The sequence below is a fragment of the Salvia splendens genome, chromosome 6 (genome assembly GCF_004379255.2).
Source record: "Salvia splendens isolate huo1 chromosome 6, SspV2, whole genome shotgun sequence".
NCBI lineage: Eukaryota > Viridiplantae > Streptophyta > Magnoliopsida > Lamiales > Lamiaceae > Salvia > Salvia splendens.
This window is the reverse complement of record NC_056037.1, coordinates 30,765,672-30,788,109: the sequence shown is the minus strand read 5'-3', so window position 1 is coordinate 30,788,109 and position 22,438 is coordinate 30,765,672. Positions and strand designations below refer to the sequence as shown.

The 22,438-nt window shown below is 35.1% G+C and overlaps 2 protein-coding genes, 1 non-coding gene and 1 pseudogene across 5 annotated transcripts; 2 read left to right on the top strand and 2 right to left on the bottom strand.

Moving 5' to 3' along the window:
* The first annotated feature begins 1,639 nt into the window (after nucleotides 1–1,639).
* On the top strand, nucleotides 1,640–4,360 carry LOC121806862 (annotated as a pseudogene).
* A 427-nt stretch (nucleotides 4,361–4,787) lies between these two features.
* Nucleotides 4,788–7,712, bottom strand: LOC121807075 (protein ALP1-like). Of its 3 annotated transcripts, none has more exons than XM_042207267.1 (2): nucleotides 5,245–7,712; nucleotides 4,788–5,100 (listed from the first exon to the last, which is right to left on the bottom strand). In XM_042207267.1, the coding sequence occupies exon 1, from the start codon at nucleotides 7,666–7,668 to the stop codon at nucleotides 6,370–6,372; it is 1,299 nt and encodes a 432-aa protein (XP_042063201.1). In that variant the 5' UTR covers nucleotides 7,669–7,712; the 3' UTR covers nucleotides 4,788–5,100; nucleotides 5,245–6,369. The 3 variants fall into 3 exon arrangements, with proteins under 3 accessions (XP_042063201.1, XP_042063203.1, XP_042063202.1); XM_042207269.1 differs by having other exon boundaries at nucleotides 4,788–5,398; nucleotides 5,533–7,712; XM_042207268.1 differs by having other exon boundaries at nucleotides 4,788–5,692; nucleotides 6,253–7,712.
* Nucleotides 7,713–12,388: 4,676 nt separating this feature from the next.
* Nucleotides 12,389–17,178, top strand: LOC121809480 (E3 ubiquitin-protein ligase MBR2-like). The gene is made up of 6 exons (XM_042210126.1): nucleotides 12,389–12,549; nucleotides 12,643–15,322; nucleotides 15,703–15,753; nucleotides 16,236–16,331; nucleotides 16,494–16,634; nucleotides 16,737–17,178. Exons 2-6 carry the CDS (start codon nucleotides 13,622–13,624, stop codon nucleotides 16,866–16,868), a joined length of 2,121 nt encoding a protein of 706 aa, XP_042066060.1. The 5' UTR covers nucleotides 12,389–12,549; nucleotides 12,643–13,621; the 3' UTR covers nucleotides 16,869–17,178.
* A 5,153-nt stretch (nucleotides 17,179–22,331) lies between these two features.
* Nucleotides 22,332–22,438, bottom strand: LOC121810143. Its single transcript, XR_006052401.1, has one exon. It is a non-coding gene; the product is annotated as a small nucleolar RNA R71 (small nucleolar RNA).

Below are 22,438 nucleotides of genomic sequence, written 5' to 3'. Positions count from 1 at the left end.
TTAAATTGAGTTGGATAGTTAGCGAAAAAATTCGAAAGTTGTTTGATGAAATAATTTATATTTTAGTTGGGTCGGAGTAGATGTTTGGGTGGTAATCAATTATTAATTTATTAAAGTAACTTAGATTTGCTAGAGGTATCCCAAAACTATACATTTCATTTCAAATAAAATTGGATGGATGAACTCTTCTAATTTCCCATTTGTAGTCCAACCCATTTACTTGAGTGAAAGAACAAATATACACATTTGGATAATAAATTATGGATGATCAGTAAAGCTTATTTTGCGTAGTCGTCAATTACAATTTACAATGTCACATTTAAGTTTAGAATATTTAATTATTTGCTGGACTTCATTTGTGCCGGCCTTTATTGATTAGCTCTAGCTCCACAATAATAAATGCCGAAATACAATTTCTAAAATTAAAGAAAACCTACCCATTACTCTCTTTGCATATTTATTTTTTAATACTTCGATTTCCCTCATTCTTTTCAGACTTTCGAAAACTTAAACATAATCTAAAACTATGATGTGGTTACAAATACCTTTCTTAATTTATCAGGAAATTTAATTAGGATTTCAATAGTCGAGAAATTAAAGCTAACATATGAATTATTGTTGGCTCCAGACTTCAATAAACATATCTATCAGTGGTGATACTGAACTTTTTGTTATCTATTTTTTTTTTAAATATAAAATTATTCATATGGATTAAATAGAATAGCAATTTAGTTTTTGCCTTACATAGTTTTGGTAGAACAATAGAAACTAAAGATGGCGATAGTTAACTTTATGCACGAAAGTAATTTAGTTTTTTCTTGATAGCACATATATTATTAACAAGGTAATATCATTCTATGTTAGGCTAGAATTTATACAATATGCATTAACATTTAACAGAGATATTGGTGGTTAGCATTGTAAAAGATTTAGTAGCATTTTCAAATTCTTTCCTCCAAAATAAATAGAAACACAAATGAAAAGAACCAAGCATAGTCAATATACATGTTGATATTCAAAGAGTTGTGGTAACATAATTAATCGCAAATAATCATTACCATCAAAATTGAAAGAAACTATTTATAAATACAATGGACCCAGTTAAAATCTGAAATGAAACAAACCTCTCAACACGTTGCATCATGCATGTCTTTGTTGAATTTGTTAGGATGTAACGCTTCTATTTTCCATCAATGCAACATCATACTATATTTAATGATTGTACTTAAAAAATTAAATAAAATAAATTTTCGCCTCTTATAAGATTCGTCAATCCGAATTCATTCCGATATTGCACTCATCCACAATATATGGAGATGTATATCTAGCCAACATATATAAATTTATTATTCAAGGATTAAAAATGATATTATGTTCCTATTTTAAATACTAGTACTATTAATTTAAAACCTCTCATATATATTTTATTTAATTTCTATAATATTTTTTGTAACGGTCAGTCAATTCCTTGATAGAGTATGCTTTCCTCACTTTCTTTACCAACCCATTTAGCTCATGATTTTTTATATTAAAATGTATTGTCTTTGCATTTGATGCACATATCACTATTGTTTCACTCTTGGTTAGACTTATTTTACAGCTCAGGGTTTTGTCGGTGGAGCTTTGTAGCATTTATTTACTAAAATTAAATCCAAGTATTCTCTTTTCTCTTCCCAAGTTTGATGTTATTGGTGGTTTTATAACTCCAAAAATTCCACCACTTTATTTTCATCTGCAGAATTCAAGCCTGATGTGCAGCTGCATTTATTACTACTATTTCATGCTTTAATTTATTTGCACACACTCACTCATATATATGCATAATGTGAGTGGTGAGCAAAGTATGAATACAGAGTGGAATTAGGCATTTGCAGTTCTAGTTCAGGTAAGTATTTGCACCAACACATTATTGCAAGCTATCTAATTCTAAGCTTCGGACATAAATCTTATTTCCAAAACTTTTGTCTGCATTTTTATGTCACCTCTATTCACTACCCATGTGTGATGGTTTTGCCATGTTCAATAATATTTTTCACCATACTGCAAGCATGCACTATCTCTTTCAATTTCTTGATTTTTCTTCTCTGTTATAACTGGAAAATGCAGCTGTCATATTCATATTCCACTTGCTCAGTTGTTACAGATTTATTCCCTAAGATAACATTTGCTCTTTTTTTCAACAAATTAACCCACTCAGATGATTTTCCTGTCCCCTGATGCAAAAGTTGCTAGTATTTTTTTTTCAGAATAGAAGTGAACTTTTCTATATGAAAATATTCAAGACTTTGTGTTTCTTTTATGCAGGAAAGGGTAATTTGGGTTTTTCTTAGAATTTCTGCTCTTGATTAGAGGGAATAATAATGGATCAGAAAACATGGCTATGGAGGAGAAAATCATCTGAGAAGACCATTCTTGCAAGTTTAGATGAAGTAAGGCACACTTTTTTTTTACTTAGACATGCTACATTACTCTAATTGCAGTGTGAAGTTTTGTAGTGTTTAATGATTCTACACATGTAATTTACATAGGCACAAACAGTTTCGATTGAGAAAGAAGTAGATCTCGAGAATTCATTGAAATTGTTGAATGAGAAGTTGGCTTCTGCTGCTGATGAGTGCTCAGCCAAAGATGAACTTGTGTTGAGCTACAAAAGAGAGGCTGAAGTTGCTGCAGCAGGTATATATTTTCCGCGTTTTTCATTGCTTTCGCGGCCTTGGTCTTTGTTGTTTCTGGTGCTGAATGATGTGGTTTTGCACTTGAATCTATCCTACTTCAGAAAGGCATAAGGCGGAGGAAGAAATAGGCCGTCTGAAACAAGAGCTCGATGAGGTACAACAGCAGAGATCAGCTGCAAATGAGAGATTAGGCCACTTGAACTCGACGTTGAAGAATTGCATGGAGCAGCTCAATCTTGCTCGGCAAGATCAGGAGCAGAGAATGCATGATGCTGTGATGCAGACGTCTGAGGAGTTTGAGAAATCGCACAAGATGCTCGAGGAGAAGCTGTCTGAGACAAGAAACGGGTGGCAAGCCTAACTTCTGAGAATTCATATCTCAGCAAGGCTGTAGTTGTGAAAGAGAGATTGATTGAGGATCTCAATAGTGTCAAGATTCAGACACAGGCTGAGTTAGAGGCTCTGATGGAGAGATTGGATTCTGTCGTAAAGGAAAATGTTTTTCTGAAATATGAGTATCGGAGTGTTGAGAAGGAACTTGAGCTCAAGAACAAGGAGATAGAATACAGCCGTCGTTCTGCTGAATCTTCCCTCAAGCAGCATATGGAGAATGTCAAGAAAATCAAGAAGTTGGAAGTGGAATGCCAAAGATTGCGAGGCCTCATACGTAAAGGTCCGACTATGTTGGCACGGGATATGGAGACACATGGAAGAAGGCAAATCAGTACTCGGAGAAAGGCCACATGTGGGGGTTCACCTCTGCAAGACCACGGCCTTGACCTTGAAAACACGCATAAGCAGCTCAGTTTCTTGATTGATCAGGTGCAGGATTTGCAGAAAGAGAACATGGTTTTCAAGGAGTTTTTGGCCAAGAAAGATGAGGAAATCTTCCATCTTAGAAAACTAAAGGATTCTGAGTCTCATGAGAAATTTGAACATAAATTGAGGAGTACTGTTGAAGTTATTTGGTTTTACTATGTATTTGGTAGCTATGTTATAAATTTATGTGTCCTGTGTTTTTTGTCTAGCCTGTGTAAAGCCTATTCAAAAAGCCTATTTTTCAAACGTCAATGTAACTACCCTATTCACTTAAGTTACAAATCTGGTCTGCCAAATTAGTTTTAGGAAAATACATTTGTACTCATCAATTTTCTATCCCTAGTCAATAAGTTAAATCAATAAGGATAATTTTGACAATCCTAATTTTTATCCTTATTTATGATTTGTTGTGCCAAACATTTAAATAGGATAACTCACAATTATTTTTAGTTATCAAAACATCCAATCAAGATAAATTAATTAATCAAGACCATTCTTATTGTTTTGACTTTTATTTTTATATTTTTGAGTATTAGAATAATTTAGTTGAAGCCGCGTATGTTTTTATTTATCTAAAGAGAAAAAGTATAACCAATATGTTGGGGAATTTGAGTCAATCATGAAAATAAATAAATAAAAATTATTACTATTATCTAGGGAGTATATCTTTTAGTTACGAAATTTATGTGTTTATGCATGTGTAAAACCTCAAATCCAGCAAACAAAATTTCCACTAAACAAAAGTTCAGTACGAACAAGACTATACAATTACAAAATACTACTACTACCTTAGTTCCATAATAGATTATCAGACTTTTTTTTTATTTTATTTCATAAAAAATGTAATTTTATATTAAAAAAAATTCTCTCTTACCTTAACATAAATATGCTATTTTATTTTACCACCTAATACACGAAAAAAACCTCTAAAATCTCAAAGTACCAAATTGTAAATTAGACTAGTATCCGTGTCTTCCATAACTGACCAATGATCAAAGTCAACTTTCTAAATTCAATGGACAAAATCAACTCAACCGATGCAGCAAATACTATCTATGCGTTTTGGTTTTTATCATGTAAAAATATACTCCATCTAAAAAACTTTTATCAAATTCTATAAAGTTTAACCCATCTAAAAAACATTACAAAATACATCGGTTAAAGTCAAAGTTTGACCAGTCCAACATGCCAACAGTTAGCACAAGATTTGGCTATATGAATTGGACCCTGTCCATTTCTCTTTATCCATACTTCAGAATAAAGAATGTTGAACCATACAATATAATATACTAGTTTTTCCTTTTACACTAAGGTGGCGTTCGATTTTCACGATTAAATAATATCAAGATATAATCTAGGATTGAGTTATGAGATTATTTTAGTCATAGGGAGTTAACTATGACTAATTATCCCATGATTATCCATCTAGAATTGAGTTGTGGGATTGAATCTCATGAGCCAAACACACTACAAATTTAAACCCGGGATACAATCTTGCAAACAGAATACCCCTAAGTAATTATAATCAACCATGTCAAATACTTCTGCAGGGGAAAGTAAAACCAGGACCTATTCCAATAAGCAAAGTGTTTGACAATAAACAGCCCTGTAAAATATCAACACACACATGAATATGAGTAGGGATACATATTAGTGACTTAGTTCTGTTTCCAGAAAATCGAGCAGCAAGATTTGAGAGTCTAGCAGCAAAGCAGATATATGTATGCATATATGTTGCAGAAGAACTTACTGTCAACAGCTGTAAGGTGAATAGCCAAGATCCGCGTTCTTCTGCTATTAGTTGAAGCCATTCGTGTATCCATGTGCTCTAGCTGTCGCTTGTCGGCTGTTTCTTTTCCTTCATATCTCGTTTTTCATACTCGTACAAGTATACTCAAGCAGGACTTTATACCATGACACAGTCAGATAATCAATGAGAGCCTCGTTAATCAAGTTTCTCAGTCTTGAATCATGTATATAAGCAAGGCACAGAGCAAATCATGAGGCTAATCAGTGGCTGGAAAGTCACTTTAGTCACCTGCTAAAAAGCAACACTAACTCCCATGGCAGCATCTAGTGTTCATGAGCTTCCAGTGAAGGCCTTCCAACACTAGTTATTGATCATTTGATCCAATCTCTAGATTCCCACTACAATTTCACTCTCACAGATAAACTGTTTCAGCTGAACATATGGTTTTCTGTAGCATAGTAAAAGTGGCGAATGATAGAAAGTTTTTTATCCAGGAAACAACTGGTAACATAGTAAATGCTGTTCAAGATTTCAGTTCTTCCTATTACACTTTCAATAACCCCATGCAATATTTTCACCATTCGTGAACTGAAATCTTGAACAGCATTCGTGTTCCATAAACAGTGCAGCCTCTTTAAATCGATAACTTTTAGAGATAGACAACACAGCGTATAATTGACTGTCCAACGATACAAGCAGAAGCAACTCTTATCCATTTATTTTGCAAGGAAAGAAAAACACAGATTTGCTCAGTGGTTTCTCTGGTTTCTGATTTCCCTATCCAAAACCATATGCAGGTAACATTGTTCAATGATGACAATTTGACACTCCATTTAACTAAACTAGAAAAATTGTTATGATCACTAAAATTAAAGGGAATCATCCAAAATCCCATTTCAACAATGATCCAATAATATTACTGTATTAAAGTTACTCAACCATTTACAGAGCATGCATCTTCCTACTTAAACCAATAAACCAATGGAACCAAGAAAAAGGAATGCTCACTTTACAATATCAAGAATTGGAGAAAACAGCTTTTCTTCCACAGCTACTTCGCCATTTCTTCCAGAAGAATAACCCAAAAAAGTCAGCCATGCTCCTCATGTCGCCACCTTACTCAAATCAATTCGAACAATCTAAGCTTCTGGCTCTCGTAGCCAATGCGTTTCGAATAACAGATGCGTTCTCTTCAACCAAGTCCCCCTCGAACCCAACGACATCTTGATCACGAAGAAAAGCACCATCATCCCATTCGTGGCAAAATGCAGAGTAATCCTCCCTTGATATCAACATATTATGCAATATAGAACAAGCACCAATACAAGCCACTGCAGCCTTATACTCTGCCTTGACAGGCCTATCCAAAACACCCCAATTCCTCAAACTCGCCATCGCCTTATTGGAGGAAACCTGCATCAAAGAATGAGCCTTGTTGAGATTCTCCTCAACTGATCCCGGCTTAGGTTCGACAAAGGGTACTAGCAGCCACGGAAGCAGCGGATACTCCCCACTTCCAACTAGATATTGAGGCACATCCACATCATTCACTCTAACAACCCTCTGTGAGTTCAAGATTTCCCCTTTTTCAACATCTTTATAGAAATTGGTCGATTTTAAGATGTTTAAATCAGTCTTACCGCCGCTAAAACCGGCTATAATGCTTAGAATTCTGGATGATGAATCGACGACGATTTGGGCGGCAATGCTCTGTTTCCGATGATTAGGGGTAGAATTTCTGCTAGCCTTTTCGATATCGAATTCGAACCTAGCGCAGCTGACGACTCCGCAGCAATTGGGGATGCCGGTGAGGGTTTCGAATTGGGAGGAGACGGATTCCAATTCGTTGGGGCCGGGAAACCCGACCCAGAAGCGGTAGTTGGTGCAGAGGACGCGGCAGAGCTGCTTGACGCAGAATTTGGAGTCAGCCTCGGGGACTCCGAAGCGGGCGGAGATCTCGCGGTGATCGGCGCCGGTGGCGAGGCGGAAGAGGCCGATTCCGAGGCGGGTCTCGGCGGGGAGGTCGAGGGGCGAGCCGACGGGGTCGCGGTAGTCGAGGAGAGGCTCGAGGAGGCCGCAGAGCCACTCGAAAGTGGCGGATTTCATGTTGAAGAGGCGCTTGAAGGAGTCGGGGTTGCGGGCGACGCGCGAAGAGGCGGCGGCGCCGTCTGTGTCGGGGAGGTGGCGCTTCCGTTTACGGGAGAGTGAGAGGGAGGCGGCGATGTCGGCGGCGGCGAGGAAGTGGTGGAGGAAGGGAAAGAGGGGGGGTTGTTTAGGAGGAGAGGGATTGGGTGTGGCGATGGAGAGGGTGTTTGAGGGAGGGAAGAAGAGGAAGATTATGATGAGGATTTGGGAAATTAGGGAGGAAATCAAGGCGGCCAGCGATGGGGAATTCATCGGAATTTGTTTCTCGGCGTCGCGCATTCCGATTCCAACCTCTCAACCCTCACGAGCACGCACGTGTTTAATATGCCTCATCTCTGCAAAATTAGTGCTATAATCAACATATATAAATTAATTAATTAATTATATTATGGAATTAATTCATCATATGTTTATATTTCATTCCGAACTTTGTTGGTAAACCAAAAGTTGTTCATTGGGCGTTCATAATATAACAATAATCGGCCTCGTTTCGTTTAAAATTCAGAAAATTACACATTAGTTGTTTATTATACTTCTCATCCTTATACAGGAGTATTAACATATAAGACAATTATAAGTAGAAAATGCTTTCTTTTCGAGCACAAATAAAATGCGGCATTCGTATTAACATACTATTCATTTAGATCACCATTCAGAATGCATCATTGTCCTAATTGATTAATTCTAAATTTATTTAGGCATTGGTGTCATGTTTCCTCCAATTTCAGTTGACAACAGTGATAATTTGTCTTGCGATTATTAGAGATATGAGAAAAATATGAACCGTGTGCAAGTGGTTATCCAACTATTAAATCAAAGAAAAAATAACATACATATGAAGACGTAAATTACAATGAAATAGTAAAAAAAAAGCAAACTACGAGTCGAGTAGAGGAAATCATCCTTTGTGCAAGACAAATTACACCTCATCTAATGTTCTCAAAATGTCGTATTATTCCTAAGATAAAACGATTTCATTTTAGCTAGTAGAAATTCTCTGTGAAGCTTAGGAACATGCTTGGAGTGATATATCCTTAGCCTCACTCCGATTAAAGGGATGTGTTAGAGAACCTTGCAAAGATCAATCCAATAATCTTGCTAAGGTTGCATGAAATGGACTTAACCAGTGGTCACGTGAAGATGACTAGAGCACCAAGCATGAGAGATATATGGTGTAGGCAGTACGTGCGCCACAACGCCAACTTGCATCCATGAGGACTGAGGAGTTTGTAACTCATTCAACATATAAGAGTGAGGACCACAAGGGTACACGGAGAGACGTGACAATCAAAGAAATGATGAAGAAAAAAGTTTAGTGATGATTCAGTTAGGCTTAAGCTCTGTAATCCGTTTGTCTAAGAATTAGTAATGAATATTAGATTCTTCCTAGCTTAGCTTCAAGTTCAGAAGCTTGCATCTCAATCAATGAAACAGTGAATTCACAAGTGGTACTACTACTATTTATTGAATACTCTTGTTTAACTTTCCCCTTCATGAATTCCTATATTTATTTTCAAGTTGTTCCTACTATAATATACGGAGTATACATAATCTACACTCAATAACATAACATTTTTATATTTATATTTTTTCGCCCCAGAATTAAATAGCACATCTAAAAGAGAGTTGTTCTCACTATAATTTACACATAACATTTTTATATACATATATCTTTCACCCCAAAATAAGATAAGGTAAAAATAGCCGTACATATTTGGAAGTAAAGCCCTTAAGAACACCTATAACGGTTGATTAAATTAAATTATAAATATTTGTGTAGTGGGAAGCATTTAAATTAATGTGGCGTGAGTCAAATAGACTGATTTTAGAATTTCTTGAACCTATAATTAAGATATTGTATTATATTCAGATTCCTACACTGGTTACGAAAATTGGCTTGTAAAATTATATTCTAGACTCGTAAACCAAAAAACGTTATCGAATAAGAATCTTAAATTTGGAAATATTATCAATACTGCCGTATATTTTCTGACAATTACCTAAGCTTATTCAATTATACAATTCATTATTTTAACCACATTACAAGATACACTTGGCCCAAGATTCGGAGAAAGTAAATTTTATTTCAATATATGTTTGATAATTGATTTTGCATGTAACAATACTTAAATAAACAATCCTCAAATTTAAAAGTATTGTTTCTAAGATTCTTATACTATTATTCCTAATTTTCGATATTCTGTTTCCTAATTTCAGAAATATTACATATTTAAATATTCAATATATTTTTATTAAAATAATAGTAGATACTATAATAAAAATAAAAATAAAAATAAAGCATAGCATCTTCATAATAATTAATAGTACTAGTATATAATAGTAGTGATAATTTTTAATAATTAATAATTTATTAAGAAAATCTTAATGTGAAATTTGAAATTATAAGTCATTAGTATTTAATAACAATATTAAGCACTGAAATAACTGTTTTGTTATTATTATTTTATCAATTAATAATGTAATTTAAATTTATGGACTATACTTAAATATACTAATAATAATTATTATTATGATGTATTGTTTTATTATTATTTTGCTGATTAATAACTTACCAGGCAACTATTAATGTAACTTTCAATATTACTTTATGTTGTAATATCTTCTTCTTCTTCTTCTTATTATTATTATTATTATTATTATTATTATTATTATTATTATTATTATTATTATTATTATTATTATTATTATTATTATTATTGCATGTAACAATACTTAAATAAACAATCCCCAAATTTAAAAGTATTGTTTCTAAGATTCTTATACTATTATTCCTAATTTTCGATATTCTGTTTCCTAATTTCAGAAATATTACATATTTAAATATTCAATATTATTTTTATTAAAATAATAGTAGATACTATAATAAAAATAAAAATAAAAATAAAGCATAGCATCTTCATAATAATTAATAGTACTAGTATATGATAGTAGTGATAATTTTTAATAATTAATAATTTATTAAGAAAATCTTAATGTGAAATTTGAAATTATAAGTCATTAGTATTTAATAACAATATTAAGCACTGAAATAACTGTTTTGTTATTATTATTTTATCAATTAATAATGTAATTTAAATTTATGGACTATACTTAAATATACTAATAATAATTATTATTATGATGTATTGTTTTATTATTATTTTGCTGATTAATAACTTACCAGGCAACTATTAATGTAACTTTCAATATTACTTTATGTTGTAATATCTTCTTCTTCTTATTATTATTACTATTATTATTATTATTATTATTATTATTATTATTATTATTATTATTATTATTATTATTATTATTATTATTGCATGTAACAATACTTAAATAAACAATCCCCAAATTTAAAAGTATTGTTTCTAAGATTCTTATACTATTATTCCTAATTTTCGATATTCTGTTTCCTAATTTCAGAAATATTACATATTTAAATATTCAATATTATTTTTATTAAAATAATAGTAGATACTATAATAAAAATAAAAATAAAAATAAAGCATAGCATCTTCATAATAATTAATAGTACTAGTATATAATAGTAGTGATAATTTTTAATAATTAATAATTTATTAAGAAAATCTTAATGTGAAATTTGAAATTACAAGTCATTAGTATTTAATAACAATATTAAGTACTGAAATAACTGTTTTGTTATTATTATTTTATCAATTAATAATGTAATTTAAATTTATGGACTATACTTAAATATACTAATAATAATTATTATTATGATGTATTGTTTTATTATTATTTTGCTGATTAATAACTTACCAGGCAACTATTAATGTAACTTTCAATATTACTTTATGTTGTAATATCTTATTATTATTATTATTATTATTATTATTATTATTATTATTATTATTATTATTATTTATTTTTATCAATTTTTTTCTCAATAATAAATTAATTGAATACAGTAGAATTTAAATAACAAATTTCAGTTCTGAATTCTGACCATTTTTATTTATGTTTCCAAACATTAAAAAGGAGTAATCTATAACAAATCACGTGCTTAATATCACACCCTTAAAAATTAAATTCTCCTACAACAAAGTATATAATTTTATGATTTTAATAAATTCTTATACTTGTATTATTGAAACAAATCTCTTAGGGCATCCAAAATGGGGCGCCCGAAGGCGCGCCCGATGCGTGCCATCGTCCTCGGGAGCGTCATCGGGCACCATTGTGGGTGCCCGGACGATGCGACGCCCTAAGCCCACGCCCTATGCTTCGTCCGCGGTAGAAGCGCGCCCGATAGGCCATCGGGCGCCATTGTGGGCGACGCGGACGATGGCGCGCCCGATGGCACGCGTTTTTTTATTTTTTTAATGCTAAATTCAAAAAGTTTGTTTAAATACCCCATACCCCACCTTCATTTATAACATTTCATTTCACGATTCTACTCTCGAAACTCACATTTACTACGAAATGGATTCAAGTCCCAATAGTCCGATGTTTGGTGGTGAGGCGCGTTGGTCGGGTACAGAACCCAACGAATATCGGTCGTTCGACGCCAACACACAGTAACTTTTGTTAATCAATGCAGTCTTCGCCGGTTTTTATTTAATCATTGTGTTTTTAATTAGTTTGCATTATATAATTGAAAACATTTAAATTAATTAACTAAACAATAGTAAAACCTATAGGGCGCCCCTTAGGGCGTCCCATAGGGCGCCCCACTGCAGGTGGAAGGATAGGAGAATAAAAAAGATGACGTGACGGTGCATAGGGCGCGCCTTAGGGTGCCCATTACTAATAACCTTATGCAAAGGAGCTAACGCATTTGATCATTTTTGTTAACTTAATAACACATCACTTCATTTAAGTTAATTAATTTTATGTCATATTCTAGTTGAAAAAAATAATAAAATTGAGAACAGTGATAAATACATAAACAATATTCGACGCATAATTGAATAATTTATAGTATACAATAAACAAATCCACTATTTTTCCTTATTTACACTATCGCCCCTCTAACTATCCTAACGCCTTACCGGGAATTCCTCTCTCTAAACAATCCGCATTCTTACAAGTTTCAACCATATAAACAATGTTCCGAGAGCCTTTGTCTTCTCTTGGCAGATGTTCAATTTCCATTACATGTGAAACCATATTAAATACTCCACGCTGCAAAAAAAGGTTAAATCTTTTTCCCTATTCTTTTTGTCTTGTAAATTTCATCGGATATCTTGAATAACTCTTTTTTTTTACTCTCCACCTACTGCTCTTCAGCGTAAATTCCAAACCCATCTACTCGATCGCCGTTATCGGTGGATCATCTCTCTCTATTCTGAGGTTTTATTCTCGAACCAATCTACTTATTAGTATGTTTTGATATTTGATTGAAGTGAGTTTCTTCATTTGTTTTCTTATGTTTTAGTAATTCATATTCTTTCGTTGTTAAAGATTGAATCTTTTTGTGAGGAACAGGATTAATTTGGTAATTTTTTTAGAGTAGTTGTTTAATGCTGCAGACTTCAATTGATGAACTTCGATGAAATCGATATATTTGTTTCTTGTTATTGGTCATGTATGATGAATTCACTGGTCAAATCTGGTAAATTGTGGTGATATTCACAAAGTTATAATATGTTTTCTCAATGTCTTTTTTGGGTAAAACTGACCTGTTTTATGAATCTGTTGTCTTTTGTCTTCACTAATCAAAGTGTTAAGAGTGTACTGATGATTTTTTTTTCTTATTAACTTGTTATCATATTCAAATTAATTGTCTTCCTTACCTTTCGAGTTGAATTATCTCATGCGATTTAAAGTTCGTTATTGCTTGAAAGATGTTGATCTATAATAAGAGGCTGGTGTTGGTTTTGTTCTTGGAGTTTTTACTCCCGGCTGTATATTTTCAGTCCATTTTGTATTGCACATTTGGATGAGGAACTGTTGCGCTAGTATATATTCTTGTTCACTTGCATGGAGGACCAATAACTGAAAAAAATTACATTCTTTGATGCCATTTAAGATTCTGAGGTAACCACCCTAAGTTGCATTGGACTTTTTAGAAATCTTGTTTTACAGTGTAAGTATATGCTGTTGCTTTTATATGATTAAGATGATTCCTTGTCAGTATAGATGGTGAGTTCATATTATCATAGCTCTGATTATATATTCATGTGCAACTACTTTTCATATCTTCACAGCTGTTTGCCCACAACGCTTCTGTAGTTGATATTGTTTTCCGTGAAACATAATTGCGGAGATGCAACGGGGAAGAAGTGCCCTCAATTCCTTCCCTGAGCAATTTGATTTGAACCAAGGACCAGTTCCTGAAAATGCCTCTATGGATCACTCAGGTTCCTGGAATACCATGTTGAACCCAGTGGAAAACCGACTTTCTAATGACATCATTGGAGCTACTGATGGAAATGATAGTTGCATTGATGGTGTTGCTCCGAGTTTTAGTGGTTGGGACCGTGGCGAATCCAGCTCCAGTGCAAACAATATGCAAGATGGAGCTCGTGGTGCTGATTCAAAAACGAGACTTGGGTGGTCGTCATCTTTTAATGCTTGTTCTGAGCGCAATGCAAGATCGGAAGACTGGTCCTTTCCACAACCCAATACCACCAGTAATAGCAATATGATTGCTGGCAGACCCCAGACCATGCAAAATCTCTGCTCAACCGATGCTTCCATGAATTTAAATTTGAATGATGGCCAAACGTGGAATCATGATTACTACAGAGGTTCAGGAGCAGTTCTACCTCATAATCTCTATAAATCTGGTCATTCGGTAATGGACCAGAATCCAACCTTTTATCCTTCTTCAAGTGACATGGGAACCTTTTCTGGTCGTTCTAGTACTTCTTCAGAAAATTACGATTTAGCTGGTCCGTTTGGTTCTTGGGGTTCATCTTGCAAGAGAAAGGCTCTTGATGGCAATTCTGGACAATTTTACCCCGGTGGAAGTTCGAGCTCGAATCAGCCAATTGACAAGAACATAATGCAGCATCCAGCTCGTGGTAGGTACAATACACCAGGAAATATAAGTATATCCTCTGGTCCGGTGAACTTGTCTTCAACTAATCTCATAGAACAAGTAAATCCGAGTATTGGCGCTGGGCTGAGTAGAGTGCCCCCTAGCCCTTCTCCCTCTTCAAGTGTACCAGGAGTGGCAGAAAGCTCGGGCAGACGTTTTGCAGCAAGATTGAATCATGGGCGGCATGAGCCAATCCCATTTGATACACCTAGAAATTCATCCCTGAGGAGCTCTGGTGCTTACGCCTCCCATCTTTCAAGACCTATCACAAACATTGATTCTGCAGAATTGAGGCCATCGATCACACTGCCAATGAACCAAGCCAATTCCTTGACTCAACCTCATTTAATGCCAGTAAATGAGGCGAGAGGAACATATTCATACCCTTGGAATGGATCTTTGAGTTCACGAGGCGGTAGTTCATCAAGCTCTGGAGAAAGAGGTCATGGAGCACCCGAGGATATTAATGTTAGAAGCTCTCGTAGAAATAATCTCGAGTACCCCATGACCATTTCCGCACCCGAGACAAGAACTGTCCTGCCAGATCAAATCGATTGGAGTTTTGCTCCTGGAACTTCTGCATCGTCTAGGAATCATCCTACTGGTTCACGTATTGGCCACAGTTCTGGAGGCAGAACCCATTCTGGTGCATGGTTGCCTCATCAAAACCCGACATCACCAAATCATCAAAGGTTATCGGAATCTTTTCCTTGGCTTCCCACCCATCGAGTTGAGCCTGAATCCGGGACAGCTAGAAGCCATTTTGCTCTTTTGTCTTCTGCCTTTTCTTCATTGGATGAGGCAGCTAATAGTAGTCGACATCATTTAGATCAAAGGTCAGCAGCTCTGTTGATGGATATACCAGGTGCTGAAGATGTTATTGGTAGGCGTTCTTTGGCTGCTGTTGAGGGCAGACATAGACTGGTATGTTACTTACATTAAAAATCGCCTTCATTTATGCATTTCTCTTGCAATTGTTTTGAAGTATTTAAAACTATTTTTGAAGTAGATTGCTTCCTGCAGTGTTGCTGGCCTGTTCTGCTGATTTTATAATCTTTTTGTTCTAGATTTACAAATTAGCCGAAAAGAATTGGGACCCCAATATAGTTTTTACCTTAGTAAGTTTTAGGTCAGAATATAATATGTACGCCTGTTTTCTGGGGTAAAGCTGTTGATGTTATGGTGATATGAATATATGATCGTATTTATGGATTAACGACTCTTTGGATCTCAAGTTTAACAACCTTATATATTAGTATCTTCTTGTTTGTTGACTCTGTTACTCCCCTTACAACGATGAACAGATACGACAAGTCCTGAATGCGATGCAGAGGGGTGTCCACTTACAAGATGAGGTTTGTTTGAATTTGTACTATTTTCATAGCTCTTGGCATACATGCAGCTCTAAGAATATGCTACGACGTTAGCTTACCTTTTGAATTTTCTTAATACATGCTCAATTTTCTGCGTTATAACTTAATAGTGTCATTATATTTGTATCTTAAGAGCAATAAGACTCTAAATAATAGTTACTTAAAAAGAACTTTTTTACAAATTTTTAAAAAAATTAAGCATCATGCTCAAGACCTATTACCTCTAGACCTGTTCATGATCTTAGAACCTACTGTAAACGTGGCCTTTAGTTCCTGGTCCGTGGTTGGCCCTACGGTTGTTGCCCTTGATATCTATGACTATGAGCAATCTTAACCATCTTGTGCACAGAAATTTAGTAAACACAATTCCCATGCCATATATGGTTTGATAAAGTGTGGTAATACTTGCAATTTATTCCAAAAATTGCCATGGTAACTGAGATCTCTACAAAATTTCATTTCAGGATTATATGCTTATTGATCCTTTTACGAATGGATTCTCTGAGTTGCACGACAGACACAGAGATATGAGGCTTGATGTCGACAATATGTCCTATGAGGTAATATGCATTCCAATAACATATCCTCGAGGGACGTGTACTTTGTGTGATGGCTTATATTGACAATACATATGATCGAGTAGTTGAAGTATTGCGTTGTCAAAGAGCTCAAAATTGTTCTATCTTTCAATGTGTATTTATCGAAGTCAAATTGTGTGACAGGAATTATTGGCTTTGGAGGAGCGAATAGGGAACGTGAGCACTGGACTCAGCGAAGAACAAATCAGCGGCTCCATGAAACAGCGCAAGTATGAAGGAGCAGGAAGCTCGCTGCCAAACATTGAGCCGTGCTGTATATGCCAGGTTAGAGCCTTATGCGCTTACTGGTTTTTTGTGACTACTTAATTTGATTGCTACATCTACCAAAATATGAATTTACATTTCCCCCATATGAACACTAACCAGGAGGATTACATTACTGGAGAAGACATCGGAATATTGAACTGTGGGCATGAGTTTCACACCGGCTGCATCAAGCAGTGGCTTAAGCTGAAGAACCTTTGCCCCACGTGTAAAACGACGGCCTTGGGATCTTGAAGGAAAAATGGCGTTTCTGGTGGGATAGCAACGCTTCCCTCTTAAATAACATCGTCCTTATCCCGTTGCAGGGTGTCTTTTCCTTTTTTTACAGTTGCGGTCGAAACTGGTTCGCTCTCCCCTCACATGCTTGGTGGACTCAAGAATGAAGAGATCCACAGGGGAGCCTGTGTGAACCATGCTTTTAGGTTTAAACTTGGTAGTGAATAATTTTTTATTCTTCAAAAATGAAATGTTTGTGCCTTTGAACTAATAATACTATTACTGGCAGACATTCTTGGTTATTGTTATGTACTTGCAAAATTTTCAAGTTTTCTGTCATTGGGGATTCTTTCTGTGGACTGTTTGTGATGGAGATTGGTGATGCATAACTAGTTTGTGTTATCTTTTAATCCATTTGTCTGGGAATAGGAGTATTATCGGTTTTAAGAAATGTGAGTTAGAAAAAGTTATTGAAATGTAAGTTTAAAAAAACACTTTTTCTATTTTTTGGTAACTTTTCTCTCTAATGTGGGGCATATTCTCCATTAATTATATCCTAATCATTTTTTTTTCTATCTCTCTTCTACTTTATCAACTAACTATGCATTAAAATTTTTGTTGTTTCAAAAATGTCCTAACGGATAGAGTATTAATTTTATAAAGTGTGGGTGCAAGAGTTAATAGATTTTGAGCCACACTAATTATAGAAAAAAAAGTAAAAATGAGAGAATTAGAAAAACAAAACGAAACTTCGATTGGCCGATGGAATTTCTTATATCTTCTGATTTACTTCAAAATTTGTCTTTGTCGACTTGGAGACAAATTAGCCAATTAGGCATAGTGTAAGTAACAAAATTGGTGTGTCCAAATATCAGTTGCATGTGTATCCAAATATCTTTTCATTACTTATTCTACTAAGTAGAAAACAAATAAATACAAAGCAACTAGTTTAGCCTTCAAATCTTGTAATTTTAAAAAATGATGAGAACCCTAATTCTCTTGAGCTCTTTTTCTTTACGTATCAATCCTCTAGTGTTCAATCTTTGGAGCACTTGCATGTAATTAAGTTAATGTATTTTGGATTGGTTAACACTTTATCTTCAATGGGCCTCTAGGATAATTCTTGAGTTAACATTTCTTAAACTAATCTATTCAATTTATCCTTGAACTACTTGGCTTAACTTTTAGTGATTGATCCAACGGGACACTGTAATCTGCGATTCTTAAGTTGCATCAAAAACATACCAGGACTTATAGGAGCTATTTACTTATGTCTTTCACGAGAGAGAAGCCACTTCGGCTGCACTTGGTTCATTCGTTTTTGTTGTATTCCCCAAAAAGAAGTAGTCAAAGTATGTGACAAATAATTGTTCGTCACGGCATATACTGAATGGAAATGAATGAACTAAAGTGACGATTCTCTTTCTCATGAAAAAGACATACATAACTCTTATAGTTAGGAGGATATTTTGGTCTAAAAAATGAAAAAGTATTTCCAACTATATTATATCAATATCCGAGAATGTCTTGTGATATTTTCGTAAAATAAGGACCGCCGATAATATAACCACAATGTCTAGAGACTAAATATTTATAGTTTTCTCAAATTAAATAACAAAATATTTGAAATAATTTGTTCTTAGTGCTAAAATATACATACGCCTATCCAATTAACACGATTGAAAGTAGTATACAAATTTAGTTTATGTAAGACAAAGGTAGAATTCTAATGGATGGAAATAGGAATAAAGTTCAATTAGGGGCAGGCACTCATCTCTTCCTCATTTCGTAAAATTTGCATGCCTACAAATTACAATTATCAATAATTTACCACCAAAATAAAACAAATTCACCGCTACTTCTGTTAAACCCATATTTAGAATAGATTTCCAGATACATCTTCTAGGTAAAGACCGAATCATCTATTCACAAAAAAAGGTGTTGGACTTTAGTTTGCTTTAAATTAATGATATGAATGGTATTTTTTTATTACTATGGAGGGGTTTAAACACATCAGGATGAATTTTAGAGCATTTGCATCCATGCTATTGCGGAAGAGCGTGCTCTTGCCGTTTTAGAGCATTTGCATCCATGCTATTGCGGAAGAGCGTGCTCTTGCCGACGGCAATAGCACGCGAGCTGCTCACCGCTGTGAAGAGTTGTGCTCTTGCCGACGGCACGACCCTGCTCGGTAGCAAGAGCACCGCCGTGCCGAAGAGCACGCCAACGTGTCGCCTCCTGATTCCTTGCTTTTATTCCGTTATTTTTATTAAAAAATCCATAAAAATAGAAAATAATCCGAAAAAAATATTTTCGGATTCCCAAAAATATAGCCCTTTTGTTATTATTTTTTTAAAATTTTATCCCAAAGAGTGAACTACAAAAATGGTCCCTGGACTATGGGTTTATCTCGCTCATAGTCCCTGGACTTTAAAAATATCGTCAGACATCCATGGACTAAGGGTTTATCTCGAAATTGGTCCTTTTGCCATTTTTTGATACCAAAATACCCTTTTGAGGGTTTGGACAATTTGGTCTTTTTACACTTTTAACATTTTAAATCTGATATTATTTCAGTGATGTACTAAATCTGATATTATTTCAAAATTATCATTCTTCTTCCCTTTTGTCATCATTCACTTTGTTTCTTTATTTCAATATTAGATTTAATTTCATAAAATTGAATTTTAAATCTAAATTTAAAATTTAATTTTATAAAATTAAATCTAATATTGATATAAAGAAACAAAGTGAAGGATGACAAAAGGGAAGAAGAATGATAATTTTGAAATAATATCAAATTTAATACATACTGAAATAGTATCAGATTTAAAATGTTAAAAGTGTCAAAAGACCAAATTGCTCAAACCCTCAAAAGGGCATTTTCGTATCAAAAAATAGCAAAATGATCAATTTCGAGACAAACCCTTAGTCCAGGCATGTCTGGCGATATTTTTAAAGTCCAGGGACTATGGGCGAGATAAACCCATAGTCCAGGGACCATTTCTGTAGTTCATTCTATCCCAAAATCATCTATAAATACTCAAAATCATCATCCGTTCTTTACATCAAATTATCTCTCATTTATACTTCAATTTTTTTTACTATGAATTTAATTATGTAATTTTAAATTTTAAAGATTTTAATTATGTAATTTTTAATTTTTCAGTAATTTGTAATAGTATTTCGGGTATTTTTAATGAATTTTAATATTGTGGAAATGTTTTTAGTAAATGAAGTATTTAAATTGAATAATAGAATTGTGGGATGATGCGAAGCATATTTCTTATACTTTTTCCCCTAAACTACACACTTTCCATGTACTTGTAACTCATCAAAGTGTATTTGTAGGGAAGTGTAGGAGAGTTGGAAGCTGGAAGTTCGCAGGTGAAATGGGCAAAGCATGCAGAGATAAGGAATTCGCCCGGTCGGGCGATTCTGAGCTTCAAAACGCCCGGTCGGGCGTTACGCATGAGGATTCCAGAAAGTTCGCCCGGTCGGGCGATTATTGACCACACAAAACGCCCGGTCGGGCGTTTCCCCCACGATACCTCCAGTAGCACTTCGCCCGGTCGGGCGTTTCTACCCTTTGAATTCGCCCGGTCGGGCGTTTTAGTCGCGCAACTGCGATTTGGCAGTTTAGACGGCGGTTGAGGAGTAAAAAAGGGAGAAAAAGAGAGAGAGAAGGGGGGAGACGGACAGAAAAAAGGGAGAAAAAAGAGAGAGAGAAGAGAGGAGAGGAAGAAGAGAGTGAAGGCATTCCGGCCATTATTCCGACCATCCATTCCCGAATCCCGACTCCACTCGACGAGAGCATCACACCTATGGTTTTATTTCTACATTCTACTATGTGTGTAGGCTAGGCTCTCTTCGTTGCTCCGAGTTGTAATCTAGGCTTGTGCATTTGTTTTAACACCTTGAATCGTATGTTCGATACCAACAATGTGTTTGATAATTAAAATGCTACGTTTTTTGCTAATGATGTAGTGTTGTTAAATCTTAACTATCGTCTCTTTAACATAGCTTAGGATTGATCGTTTGTTGGTATGCTATCGATTTAGAACTGTTCAGGGGATAAATTGATAGTGGATTAGGTAAGTAATTATAGTAGACGACGTTTGTTCCCGCGCATCTGCAGGAATTAAATGTCGTTGAAAGCTGGTTCATGGAACAAGTGTTCAGCTGACTGTGAACTATACGTCGTAGACATGTTCAGTGCACGCGATTAGGTTGATAATTTTAATCCCGTCGTATGGTTCGTTGTAATGGTGTGTAACAACGCAAGCTTAGAGAGCAACTTGGAGTGACTTGTCTTTCACGTGTTAAAAACCTCACTTTAGTAGCTTAAGTTAGTTAACCTTCTCAAAATCAAAACAAAATCTTTACATGCTTTGTGTCGTCTTATTAAGTGTAAGCAATCTCACCTCCCTGTGGATCGACACTTGAAATACAACTACGATACTGTATTCTTGCAGTAGTGTAGTATTATTAGAGTTTAAATAATTGAACTTGATAATCTTTATACTTTGTTTGAGAACTCTAAAATACCACATCAAGTTTTGGCGCCGTTGCCGGGGAGGCAATAGCTTGTTTATGCTTAATTGTTTTAGTTTGTATTTTATTTTGTTTGATTTTTCTTTTTGAGTTTATTTAGGTACATTGTTCGTGTTCTACGGTGTGATAGCCATCTACCACGTCCGGACTTGAAGACGAAGGAGTATATTATTTTAGGTAATATTTAGCTAACTTTCAGTTTAGTTTTTAGGTAGTTTAGTTTTTCACTTAAGCACACACTTTTGATAGTATTTACCCCGAAGTTGTCGAGAGGTCTCGCTTTCGGTAATTAGGAAATATATTGTGCTTGTGCTTGGTGTATTTTCTGTTGTGTAGGTACTAATAAAAAAATAATAAAAAAAGTGAATGCACACGCGATCACAGGGTACACCACCGTTTGGACTACTCTGTTATCAAAGAAGGAAAGGGTCAGGAAGTTCAGCCGGGTTTGAAATTCAACAGGATTCGCCGAGTCCAATCAGAGATAACCCATTGTTTGAAAGTAGTGACAGTGATCTAGAAGCTGAGTCGATGGCCGACAATAATAACAACAACGCTGTCCCACCACCTGGAGGAAGGTTCGGTGACACTCTTAGGTCGGGAGTCGACTTTCTAGGAGAATTCGCTTACGCGAATGACAACGTGAACATTCCTCCTCATTACATTAGCTTGGTGAACGGGGGAAATCTCTTCCATGGGCGAGACGATGAGGATCCAATGAGCCACCTCAATGCGTTCTACGAATTGACGAACTCTCATCGACCCCCGAATGTGGACCATCATCAGATTAAGAGGGCCTTATTCCCTTTCTCACTGAGGGATAAAGCACGGGCGTGGTATGATTCTATTCTGGGATACAACATAGCCACATTCCAAGAGTTGAAGATGTTGTTCCTCTTGGAATATAACTCTCCGATGAAGATTGAAAAGTTGAGAAAGGAGATCACTACCTTCCGACAGAAATATGATGAGTCTTTTGCGGAAGCGTGGAAGAGGTTCACTGAATTGCTTAGGAAATGCCCGAGCCATGGTCT